This window comes from Hypanus sabinus, chromosome 14, assembly GCF_030144855.1.
Source record: "Hypanus sabinus isolate sHypSab1 chromosome 14, sHypSab1.hap1, whole genome shotgun sequence".
NCBI classification, from domain to species: domain Eukaryota; kingdom Metazoa; phylum Chordata; class Chondrichthyes; order Myliobatiformes; family Dasyatidae; genus Hypanus; species Hypanus sabinus.
In genome coordinates this window covers 104471812-104485666 of record NC_082719.1, presented here as the reverse complement: position 1 = coordinate 104485666, position 13855 = coordinate 104471812, and the positions used below count along the sequence as shown (strand labels likewise).

Sequence of the window (13855 nt, the reverse complement as noted above, 5' to 3'; positions counted from 1 at the left end):
ACAACAGCAGCCCGACCCTTCCGGGACAGAGACACAACAGCAGCCCGACCCTGCCGGGACAGAGACACAACAACAGCCCGACCCTGCCGGGACAGAAACACAACAACAGCCCGACCCTGCCGGGACAGAGACACAACAGCAGCCCGACCCTGCCGGGACAGAAACACAACAGCAGCCCGACCCTGCCGGGACAGAGACACAACAGCAGCCCGACCCTGCCGGGACAGAGACACAACAGCAGCCCGACCCTGCCGGGACAGAAACACAACAACAGCCCGACCCTGCCGGGACAGAAACACAACAGCAGCCCGACCCTGCCGGGACAGAGACACAACAACAGCCCGACCCTGCCGGGACAGAGACACAACAACAGCCCGACCCTGCCGGGACAGAAACACAACAACAGTCCGACCCTGCGGGGACAGAAACACAACAACAGCCCGACCCTGCCGGGACAGAAACACAACAACAGCCCGACCCTGCTGGGACAGAAACACAACAGCCCGACCCTGCCGGGACAGAGACACAACAACAGCCCGACCCTGCCGGGACAGAGACACAACAACAGCCCGACCCTGCCGGGACAGAGACACAACAACAGCCCGACCCTGCCGGGACAGAAACACAACAACCGGACCCTGCCGGGACAGAAACACAACAACCGGACCCTGCCGGGACAGAAACACAACAGCAGCCCGACCCTGCTGGGACAGAAAACAACAACCGGACCCTGCTGGGACAGAAACACAACAGCAGCCCGACCCTGCTGGGACAGAAACACAACAGCAGCCCGACCCTGCCGGGACAGAAACACAACAACCGGACCCTGCCGGGACAGAAACACAACAGCAGCCCGACCCTGCCGGGACAGAAACACAACAACAGCCCGACCCTGCTGGGACAGAGACACAACAGCAGCCCGACCCTGCCGGGACAGAGACACAACAACAGCCCGACCCTGCCGGGACAGAGACACAGCAACAGCCCGACCCTGCCGGGACAGAAACACAACAACAGCCCGACCCTGCAGGGACAGAAACACAACAACCGGACCCTGCCGGGACAGAAACACAACAACCGGACCCTGCCGGGACAGAAACACAACAACAGCCCGACCCTGTTGGGACAGAAACACAACAACAGCCCGACCCTGCAGGGACAGAAACACAACAACAGCCCGACCCTGCTGGGACAGAGACACAACAACAGCCCGACCCTGCAGGGACAGAAACACAACAGCAGCCCGACCCTGCTGGGACAGAAACACAACAGCAGCCCGACCCTGCTGGGACAGAAACACAACAGCAGCCCGACCCTGCCGGGACAGAGACACAACAACAGCCCGACCCTGCCGGGACAGAGACACAACAGCAGCCCGACCCTGCTGGGACAGAGACACAGCAACAGCCCGACCCTGCCGGAACAGAAACACAACAGCAGCCCGACCCTGCTGGGACAGAGACACAGCAACAGCCCGACCCTGCTGGGACAGAGACACAACAGCAGCCCGACCCTGCTGGGACAGAGACACAACAGCAGCCCGACCCTGTTGGGACAGAAACACAACAGCCCGACCCTGCTGGGACAGAGACACAGCAACAGCCCGACCCTGCCGGGACAGAAACACAACAACAACCGGACCCTGTTGGGACAGAAACACAACAGCCCGACCCTGCTGGGACAGAGACACAACAACAGCCCGACCCTGCCGGGACAGAGACACAACAGCAGCCCGACCCTGCTGGGACAGAGACACAACAGCAGCCCGACCCTGTTGGGACAGAAACACAACAGCCCGACCCTGCCGGGACAGAAACACAACAGCAGCCCGACCCTGCTGGGACAGAGACACAACAACAGCCCGACCCTGCCGGGACAGAGACACAACAACAGCCCGACCCTGCTGGGACAGAAACACAACAGCAGCCCGACCCTGCCGGGACAGAAACACAACAGCAGCCCGACCCTGCTGGGACAGAAACACAACAGCAGCCCGACCCTGCTGGGACAGAGACACAACAGCAGCCCGACCCTGCTGGGACAGAAACACAACAGCAGCCCGACCCTGTTGGGACAGAGACACAGCAGCCCGACCCTGCCGGGACAGAAACACAACAACAGCCCGACCCTGCTGGGACAGAGACACAACAACAGCCCGACCCTGCCGGGACAGAAACACAACAACAGCCCGATCCTGCCGGGACAGAGACACAACAACAGCCCGACCCTGCCGGGACAGAAACACAACAGCAGCCCGACCCTGCCGGGACAGAAACACAACAACAGCCCGACCCTGCCGGGACAGAGACACAACAGCAGCCCGACCCTGCCGGGACAGAAACACAACAACAGTCCGACCCTGTTGGGACAGAGACACAACAACAGCCCGACCCTGCTGGGACAGAGACACAGCAGCAGCCCGACCCTGCCGGGACAGAGACACAACAACAGCCCGACCCTGTTGGGACAGAGACACAACAACAGCCCGACCCTGCTGGGACAGAGACACAACAACAGCCCGACCCTGCTGGGACAGAGACACAGCAGCAGCCCGACCCTGCCGGGACAGAGACACAACAACAGCCCGACCCTGTTGGGACAGAAACACAACAACAGCCCGACCCTGCCGGGACAGAGACACAACAACAGCCCGACCCTGTTGGGACAGAAACACAACAACAGCCCGACCCTGCCGGGACAGAAACACAGCAGCAGCCCGACCCTGCTGGGACAGAAACACAGCAGCAGCCCGACCCTGCTGGGACAGAGACACAACAACAGCCCGACCCTGCTGGGACAGAGACACAGCAGCAGCCCGACCCTGCCGGGACAGAGACACAACAACAGCCCGACCCTGCCGGGACAGAGACACAACAACAGCCCGACCCTGCCGGGACAGAAACACAACAACAGCCCGACCCTGCCGGGACAGAGACACAACAACAGCCCGACCCTGCCGGGACAGAAACACAACAACAGCCCGACCCTGCTGGGACAGAAACACAGCAGCCCGACCCTGCTGGGACAGAGACACAACAGCAGCCCGACCCTGCTGGGACAGAGACACAACAACAGCCCGACCCTGCCGGGACAGAGACACAACAACAGCCCGACCCTGCCGGGACAGAAACACAACAGCAGCCCGACCCTGCCGGGACAGAAACACAACAACAGCCCGACCCTGCCGGGACAGAAACACAACAACCGGACCCTGCCGGGACAGAGACACAACAACAGCCCGACCCTGCCGGGACAGAGACACAACAACAGCCCGACCCTGCCGGGACAGAAACACAACAGCCCGACCCTGCCGGGACAGAAACACAACAACAGCCCGACCCTGCCGGGACAGAGACACAACAACAGCCCGACCCTGCCGGGACAGAAACACAACAACAGCCCGACCCTGCCGGGACAGAGACACAACAGCAGCCCGACCCTGCCGGGACAGAAACACAACAACAGCCCGATCCTGCTGGGACAGAGACACAACAACAGCCCGATCCTGCCGGGACAGAGACACAACAACAGCCCGACCCTGCTGGGACAGAGACACAACAACAGCCCGACCCTGCCGGGACAGAGACACAACAACAGCCCGACCCTGCCGGGACAGAGACACAACAACAGCCCGACCCTGCCGGGACAGAGACACAACAACAGCCCGACCCTGCCGGGACAGAGACACAACAACAGCCCGACCCTGCTGGGACAGAAACACAACAGCCCGACCCTGCCGGGACAGAGACACAACAACAGCCCGACCCTGCTGGGACAGAAACACAACAGCAGCCCGACCCTGTTGGGACAGAAACACAACAACAGCCCGACCCTGTTGGGACAGAGACACAGCAGCAGCCCGACCCTGTTGGGACAGAGACACAACAACAGCCCGACCCTGCCGGGACAGAAACACAACAGCAGCCCGACCCTGCTGGGACAGAGACACAGCAACAGCCCGACCCTGCTGGGACAGAGACACAACAACCGGACCCTGCCGGGACAGAGACACAGCAACAGCCCGACCCTGCTGGGACAGAGACACAACAACAGCCCGACCCTGCCGGGACAGAAACACAACAACAGCCCGACCCTGCCGGGACAGAGACACAACAACAGCCCGACCCTGCCGGGACAGAGACACAACAACAGCCTAAACCTGGTGAGGTGGAAGTGAGAAACCACTATATTTTATTGTTATTTACAGATGCAACACAGAACAGGCCCTCCGAACCCAATAAGCCACATCACCCAGAAAACCACTGACGTAACCCTAGCTTCATCATGGGACAATTTACAATGACCCAGTAACCGCTAGGTCTTTGGACTGTGGGAGGAAACCAAGGCACCAGGAGGAAGCCTGCACGCACACGGGAAGGAACGTACAAACTCGATTAAAGAGAATACCAGAAATGATCTCAGACGCAGTAATAGGTCGTGCAAACTGCTACACTATTGTGGCACCAGAGCAGACTTCACTACAAGAGTACGATGGTTATTGGTTCCCAATTTGAAATTGGCTACTTCACAGTTCACAGATAAAAAAAAATGTTCTAAAAAGAAATGCTTAGGAACATCAAAGTTCAGCAGCACAGATTCAGCAAGGAAGTCCGTTACTTTAGGGGTTAAAGTCACTCTTCATTGCAGTCAGCAGTAAAAACTGTCCCAGGCAGGGGTTAAATTGATAGGGAACATGCAAGCCTCCATATCCCACCAACATACCTTATTATTTAAATGTGAAAACTCTCACAACAATTGCAAATAAAACACTCAGCGGCCACTTTATTTGGGACAACTGTATGGCTGTTCATTAATGCACGTATCTAAACAGCCAATCAGACATTACAGCACCCTGAGGTAGGATGATTAATGACAGCTAATCCAAACACCTTGCCAAGCATCCCGATGCAAAGTCTTCACAACAGGCCCAGTTCTTGCTTGCACATTGCACATTTAAGGGTGCAAAGGATCTAATTTCTAGGCACCTATAACTTTCTACAAAGTTCAGTCAAATTCAAAGTAAATTTATTATCAAAGCACCGTACACAACCATAAGTCATTTTGACCCACTGAGTCCACCCAAGATTTCATCGCGGCTGATCCATTCTTCTTCCCCTGACATTCATTTCTCTTGGGCATTTTAGGTGGTATATTTAGATTTTCAAAAGGCTTTTGACAAGGTCCCACACAGGAGATTAGTGTGCAAACTTAAAGCATACGGTATTGGGGGTATGGTATTGATGTGGATAGAGAATTGGTTGGCAGACAGGAAACAAAGAGTGGGAGTAAACTGGACCTTTTCAGAATGGCAGGCAGTGACTAGTGGGGTACCGCAAGGCTCGGTGCTGGGACCCCAGTCGTTTACAATATATATTAATGATTTAGACGAGGGTATTAAATGCAGCATCTCCAAGTTTGCGGATGACACGAAGCTGGGCGGCGGTGTTAGCTGTGAGGAGGATGCTAAGAGGATGCAGGGTGACTTGGATAGGTTAGGTGAGTGGGCAAATTCATGGCAGATGCAATTTAATGTGGATAATTGTGAGGTTATCCACTTTGGTTGCAAGAACAGGAAAATAGATTATTATCTGAACGGTGGCCGATTAGGAAAAGGGGAGATGCAACGAGACCTGGGTGTCATTGAAGGTGGGCATGCAGGTACAGCAGGCGGTGAAAAAGGCAAATGGTATGTTGGCATTCATAGCAAAAGGATTCGAGTACAGGAGCAGGGAGGTTCTACTGCAGTTGTACAAGGCCTTCGTGAGACCACACCTAGAATATTGTGTGCAGTGTTGGTCCCCTAATCTGAGGACAGACATTCTTGCCAGAGAGGGAGTACAAAGAAGGTTCACCAGATTGATTCCTGGGATGGCAGGACTTTCATATGAAGAAAGACTGGATCGACTAGGCTTATACTCACTGGAATTTAGAAGATTGAGGGGGGATCTTATTGAAACGTATAAAATTCTAAAGGGATTGTACAGGCTAGATGCAGGAAGATTGTTTCCGATGTTGGGGAAGTCCAGAACGAGGGGTCACAGTTTAAGGATAAAGGGGAAGCCTTTTAGGACTGAGATGAGGAAAAACTTCTTCACACAGAGACTGGTGAACCTGTGGAATTCTCTGCCACAGGAAACAGTTGAGGCTGGTTCATTAGCTATATTTAAGAGAAAATTAGATATGGCCCTTGTGGATAAAGGGATCGGGGGTATGGAGAGAAAGCAGGTACAGGGTTCTGAGTTGGATGATCAGCCATGATCATACTGAATGGCGGTGCAGGCTCGAAGGGCCGAATGGCCTACTCCTGCACCTATTTTCTATGTTTCTATGCATTCACAGTAAATACAAAGAAATACAATAAAATCAATGAAAACCTGTACACAGACAGCCAATGTGCAGAAGACAACAAACTGCAAATACAAAAAGAAAAACAAAATAATTCTAAATAATGAACAGAGTTGAGAACATGAGTTGTAGAGCATTGAGATGTAGAATCATTTCAGTGTTGGGGTTGAGTGGCGGTGGATTCTGTTTTCAATCCAAGGGTCTTTTGGAAATCAGGAATGAGGCATGAAACTTGTTGCTTCACGATTGTTTTATGAAGTGTTAATTTAACAAAGGGAGTTTGAAACGGTCAGTAACAGGAGCAGAGGCTAGTAGCAGAAGGTAAAGCAAAAAGAAAGATGCCGAGCTTCGTGGCCAGCTTTTTTATACCCAGACAGAAGAAATACTCCATTCAAATTTGCAGATAACTCAACCAATCAGATACCCCCTATTCAAATAAAGCAGCAACAAGAAAAACTTCCAGCAGTTTCCAGAATGAAGTGGTGAATGCGGGCTCACTTTTAACATTTAAGAAAAACTTGGGACAGGTACATGGATGAGAGGTGTATGGAGGGATATGGGCCAGGTGCAGGTCAGTGGGACTAGGCAGAAAAATGGTTCAGCACAGCCAAGAAGGGTCAAAAGGCCTGTTTCTGTGCTGTAATGTTCTATGGTTCTAATGTGCAAAGTCCTAGGCACTCACACGTATATGTAAATATAGCTAAAATGCACAAGACTGTACTGTAGCAATTTTATGCATTGCATTGTACTGCTGCCATTAAAAAAAACAAATTTCATGACATATGTGAGTGATGATAAACCTGATTATGAAATGGGAGTGGGAAGGGCAGAGGGGAAAAGGGATGGCGCCAGAGAGACATTCTATAATGATCAATAAACCAATTGTTTGGAATCAAATGATGGGTGTCTCAGGGCTGGGTGTATCTGCACCCGTGCCACTCCCCACCCCTGGCACTACTTCTCTGCCATCTGTCCAACATTTCTCTAGCGGCGCTCCACTCTCGCCATTCCCAACATCCTTTGCTCCCACCATATTTATCAAGTTGCTCTCTGCCCAATGGGAGCATGGGACCTAAGGTTTCTATATCATAGTGTACCACAATACTACGACTTCCAACTCTACAGCACACAAGCCAACTAAATAACCATCTTATTACCACTTAACCATTATGCTCTTGAACCAGAGGGGGTAACTTTAGTCAACTTCAGTCACCACTATCACTGAACTGTTCCCAAAACCTATAGACTCATTTTCAAGGACTCCTCTTCTCATGTTCTTGATATTTATTGCTTTTTCAAATCATTTTTTTCTTTTTGTATTTGCACAATTGTTGTCCATGGCATTTTGGATGTTTGCCTGTCCTATTGTGCAATCTTTCACTGACTGTGTTTCTTTGTAGTTACTGTGAATGTTCACAAGAAAATGCATCTCAGGGTTGGATGAAGTGACGTATATGTTCAAAATTGACTTTGAACTGTCACAGAGGGGACAGAATTTTGAATTTCAACAGAATGAAAGTGCAACTCGAGTTACCACATCATAGACACAGCAGGGTTGAGGAATCCTCCCTGGAATCTCAAGCCTTCCCACACCAATAATCCTTCACTAAATAAAAACGTATTTAATTGTAAACATCCTGTTTTAACACTCAGGAGGAATCACTGGCTGGGAATATTACAAAGACAGTCTTACCTGAAAGCCCCCCAGGGGCCATATAACGAGAGCCCCCAGTTTCAGCTGAGAGAGAAACCGAGTCTGGCAAAACTGCTGAAAGCAGAAGGAAAAATATACATTAAAGACACAACATTTTATTTCCTGACATCCTTTGAGTCATTCAATCTGAATGTCACATGTAATTCTGTAGTTAACAGGCTTAGCAACACTGATTGAAGAGCGCTGTCGCAGGAAAGCAGCACCATCAGTGACCCCCACCATCCAGGTCATGCTCTCTTCTCACCACTGGGTTCAGGAACAGTTATTACCCCTCAACCACCAGTTTCCTGAACCAGAGGGGATAACTTCACTCACCCCAACACTGAAATGTTTCCACAACCTATGGACTCATTTCTAAAGATTCTACAACTCATGGTCTCAATATTATTATTTGTTTTGTCAGTCTTTCCTTGTAAATAGGTTTCCACTGATTCTTTCTATGAATGCCTGAAAATTAATCTCAGGGTTGTAATGGTGACATATACATAATCAATAAATTCACTTTGAACTTTTGACTAGGGACAGTCAATTCAACAAGATAGCAGAGTTACCAGTGTGGCTGGAATGATGACACTCAACGAGGCTTCATCACCAGGATGTTTCATATTTCATCCAAAAGAAATAGAGCAAATAGAGAGGTGTATACATTTCATCCAAAAGAAATAGAGCAAATACAGAGGTGTATACATTTTAGAGAGGGTGCAGAGGCAATTTACCAGAATGCTTTCTGTATTAGAGAGAGGGTACAGAGGAGATTTACCAGGAAGCTGCCTGGATTAGAGAGGGTGCAGAGGAGATTTACCAGGATGCTGCCTGGATTAGAGAGGCTGCAGAGGAGATTGACCAGGATGCTGCCTGGATTAGAGAGGGTGCGGAGGAGATTTACCAGGATGCTGCCTGGATTAGAGAGGCTGCAGAGGAGATTGACCAGGATGCTGCCTGGATTAGAGAGGGTGCGGAGGAGATTGACCAGGATGCTGCCTGGTTTAGAGAGGGTGCAGAGGAGATTGACCAGGATGCTGCCTGGATTAGAGAGGGTGCAGAGGGGATTTACCAGGATGCTGCCTGGATTAGAGAGGGTGCAGAGGAGATTTACCAGGATGCTGCCTGGATTAGAGAGGGTGCAGAGGAGATTGACCAGGATGCTGCCTGGATTAGAGAGGGTGCAGAGGAGATTGACCAGGATGCTGCCTGGATTAGAGAGGGTGCAGAGCAGATTCACCAGGATGCTGCCTGGATTAGAGAGGGTGCAGAGGAGAATCACCAGGATGCTGCCTGGATTAGAGAGGGTGCAGAGGAGAATCACCAGGATGCTGCCTGGATTAGACAGCATGTCTTAGGAAGATATGTTGAGTCAACTAGTGCCCTTCTCTTTAGTGGAGGAGAATGAGATGTGGCTTGACAGAGGTGTACATGATGATAAAAGACATTGGTATGTCTTCAGGACAGAAATGGCTAATACGAGAGGGCAAATTTTCAAGGTGATTGGAGGAAAGTATGGGGGGGGAATGTCAGAGGTAGGTTTTGTTACACAGGGAGTGGTGGGTGCGTGGAACATCCTGCCATGCAGACATATTAGGGACATTTAAGAAACTCTTTACGATAGGAACATGGATAATAGAAAAATGGAGGGAAGGGTTAGATTGATTTTAGGAGTAGGTTAATCTTTTAACCCTTCTTAGGGCCTGGATTGTTACATGCTCTACTGGAAGAATGATCCCATCTGATATCCCGAACGCAGGAGAGTCTGCAGAGAAACACGCACAAGCTGCAGGACGGATAGCATCTATGGAGAGGAATACAGGGTTTTTTTTTGGCTAAGTTCCAGCCCTTTATTCCTCTCCATAGACGCTGCATGAGTTTCTCCAGCAGTTTATGTGTATTAATATTAATTTTGCTCCTAGCATAACTCTGTTAAGTCTGCTATACATGCAGAAGTACCAGACTTACTGAAACACTGTGGCTAAACTGTACTGCAGAGGCCAACATCAGTGAGAGTGGAACACAATACATCTCACAAAGCCACATTACAACAGCCCGTGGGGCGAGAGTTCAGATCCACGGACGACATTAGAGCTGGTTGCGCCCCGTCTGGTGTGGCCCACTGCACAGAATTGGAAACTCAGCCAGCTCCATCATGGGCACTGGCCTCCCCAGCATCAAGGACAGCTTCAATAGGCACTGCCTCAAAAGACAGCTTCCATCGTTAAGGACCCCATCACCCAGGACATGCCTATTCTCATTGCTACCATCAGGGAGGAGGTACAGGAGCCTGAAGACACACACTCAATGTTTCAGGAACAGCTTCTTCCCCTCTGCCATCAGGGAGGAGGTACAGGAGCCTGAAGACACACACTCAACCATTCAGGAACAGCTTCTTCCCCTCTGCCATCAGGGAGGAGGTACAGGAGCCTGAAGGCCCACACTCAACGATTCAGGAACAGCTTCTTCCCTTCCACCACCAAAATTCTGAATGGACAATAAACCCGTGCACACTACAGTTTTTCTTTGCCTTCTTTTTGTCCTACGTATTTAATTTTATATTTTGTACATATTGTAATTTATAGCTTTTTAAAATTATCTATTGCAAAGTACTGCTGCTGCAAAACAACAAATGTTGCAACATATGCCAGGGATAATGAATCTGATTGTGGTTCTGATCCTTTCGGCCCTCAATGAGTTAACCTCCATTTCTGTTTCCCTGCAGCTCATTTCTGAAAGCCGTCTGCTAAAGATTTTCAGCCTGGTTTTTCATGCCTCAGCTCAGCATTGAGAGCTGGATAGTGAGGGAGTGAGGTGTCCCGTTTTCTTTGGCTCCTTTCCAAGGTATGTCCATTTCCTACCCAGCCATGCTGAAATGCCTCAAATTCGACATTAGAGCCCAAAGCTGTCTGCCTTTTGGGCAGACCAATCCCAGATAAGACTGAGCAGAGTTACAGTGTGACTGCACACATCCTTTCCGCTGTCTGGACTGGGGAATATTTGCTGATTCAGACTCGGCCATGGACAGTCCCAAGCCCGGCTGCACAAGGATGAGGGTTGGACACGGGACACAGAAACACCAAGACGACAGGCTACACCTAGGGACAATAAGAAAGACTGGTCCAGGACAGAGTCTCTGCAGAGCTGCCGTCAGTATGAGTGATGGGCTGAAATAAGCAAGTCCTCTTGCACTCATACATGTTCAACCTCTTTAGTTATCAACTGAGAAACTGACAAAAGAAATGGACAAAAAACTACTTTAACCCGTTGCAGCACAGAAAATGATGGAACTCAAGCAGCATACGTTTCCCCCTCAGCCCCAGTCTCCTGCCTTCTCCCCATATCCCTTCTTGCCCTGACCAATCAAGAACCTATCAACCTCTGCTTTAAATATACACAATGCTTGTGACAATGAATTCCAGATTCACCACCCTCGGGGTAAAGAAATCCCTCCTCATCTCCGTTCTAAATGGACGCCTGTCTATTCTGAGGCTGTGTCCTCTGATATGAGGCTCCCCCACCACAGGAAACATCCAATTCCCCACTCTCACCCAAATATCACCTCCCCCTGGTGCCTCTCCTTTCCCTTCTCCCATGGTCCACTCTCCTCTCCAATCAGATCCCTTCTTCTCCAGCTCTTTACCCGTTCTACCCATCACCTCCCAGCTTCCTACTTCATCCCCACCTCCCCCACCCACCTGGCATCACTTACCACCTTCTAGCGTCCTCCTTCCCCTCCCTCCCGCCTTCCCCCTTCCTTCTCAGTCCTGATGAAGAGACAGTTTAAACCAACAACTGCTTATTCCTTTTCATCGATGTTGCCCGGCCTGCTGAGACGCTCAGGTCTTCCATCATCTGCAGAATTTGTTTATAATCTATAGTACTGTGCAGAAGTACTAGTGTTCAGGGTTCAAGCAAGAAAGCTTCAATGAGAGTTAAGCTTCTGATTCTAAAACCAGCTTGTGATGTTTAAGGTACTTCACAATCCCCACTTTGCTCCCTGTCACAGCAACCCCCTCGGACAAACAGCCAACCCCCCAACCCCCTCGGACAAACAGCCAACCCCCCAACCCCCTCGGACAAACAGCCAACACACAAAGGACAACAAATTCTGCAAATACACAAAAAAAGAGAATAATGATAATCAATCAAAACTAAATATCAAGGACACCAATACTGAGATATCAAGGCAGATACATTAGGGACATTTATGAAACTGTTAGATAGGCACATGGATGCTAGAAAAATGGAGAGTAATATGTGGAGCTGGTTAAAGGGTCAGCACAATATTGAGGGCCAAAGGCCAGCACTGTGCTATGTCCATGAAGGAAATGCAACATGATGACAGCACCATGGAAAAGTCTAGGGGGGTGTGTATGTGTGTGTGTATATATATATATATATATATACATACAGATAGCGCCCAAGACTTTTGCACAGTACTGTATTTGTCAACGTGGAGTACAGAGTAGAGTTTGTACATCTGGCAGGAGCAAAGGATGCTGGGTATAGTTATAGTGAGGGTGGTGAGCCGCGGGAGGGGTGTGGGACAGGTGGCAGAGCAGTGCCACGGACAGGTGCAGAGACACCCAGCCCCGATACACCAGGCAGGTCATTTGATTCCAAACAACTGATTTTTTGATCATTATAGAATGTCTGGTGCTTCCCACTCCCTCTCCCCTCCCCTTTTCCCAACCATGATTCCACTCTCCCTGCCTCCCTACAGTACTGCGTAGAAGTCTATATACATGCTTAAGATTTTTGCACAGTATTTGTGGGAAAAAAGGGCGGTATATAAACTGTGCATTTATACGACATGATTCACAGCAACACCTTTGAAGTCCCTTTAAGACGCCATTTGACGAAAGACCATAGACCTAGGAGCAGAATTAGGCCATTTGGCCCATCGAGTCTGCTCCATCATGGCTGATTATCATTCCTCTCTATCCCATTCTCCTGCCTTCTCCCCGTAACCTTTGACACCCTGACTAATGAAGAACCTATCAAGCTCTACTCTAATGATTTGCCCTGTACAGCAGTCTGTGGCAATGAATTCCACAGATTCATCACCCTCTGGCTAAAGAAACTCCTCCTCCATCTCTGTTCTGAATGGATGTACCTCTTTTGAGGCTGTGTCCTCTGGTCTTAGACCCCCCTCAACATCCACTCTAAACCTTACAATATTGGACAGGTTTCAATGAGATCTGCCTTCATTCTTCAAAACTCCAGCGAGTGCAGGCCCAGAGCTCCTCATACGTTAACCCTGTGGTGACTGATTTATTTACTTTAGCGATACAGCCCTTCCGGCTCCTTGAGCCACACCACCCCCATTAACCCCAACCCAATCTCAGGACAATTAACCTGACTGGTACACCTTCGGACTGTGGAGGGAAACAGAGAAAACCCACAAACGCCGCGGGAAGAACATACAAACTCCTTTTCCGAACGGCGCCAGAATTGAACGCCAAACTCCGGAAAACCTCGAGCTGTAACCGCACAATCACACACCACAGCCAGTTTCCATGCCGAAAGACTTCTCCAACTACAAAGAGCATTGGTTAAAGGACTAATATTTGCCAGGGCACCAGGGACAATCCTGGCTTACTTCCCTTCCAAACACAACACCGCGTGATAGTACACCAAACGTCTGGCACTGCACTACAGTGCCTGTTGGGATTTTCAGTTCAAATCTCTGGACTGCCTCTTCAATCCACAACTTTCTGACTCAGAAGGCTACCACACAGCCACAACTCACAACATGAAAAGAATTCTTGTGTTTAAAATAATTATTGACCTATTTCCACAGATACACAT

At 50.0% G+C, this 13855-nt stretch overlaps 1 protein-coding gene across 2 annotated transcripts in view; it reads right to left on the bottom strand.

Annotated features, from left to right (window-relative positions):
• Nucleotides 1-13855, bottom strand: part of smad7 (SMAD family member 7) — a 50414-nt gene that overhangs the window by 30982 nt on the left and 5577 nt on the right. Inside the window, exon 3 of one of the 2 annotated variants that reach the window (XM_059989752.1) lies at nt 8039-8110. In XM_059989752.1, the coding sequence (XP_059845735.1) occupies nt 8039-8110 (72 nt within the window). Of the gene's footprint in view, nt 1-8038; nt 8114-13855 lie in introns of both variants that reach the window. The other variant, XM_059989751.1, reaches the window with a different exon arrangement.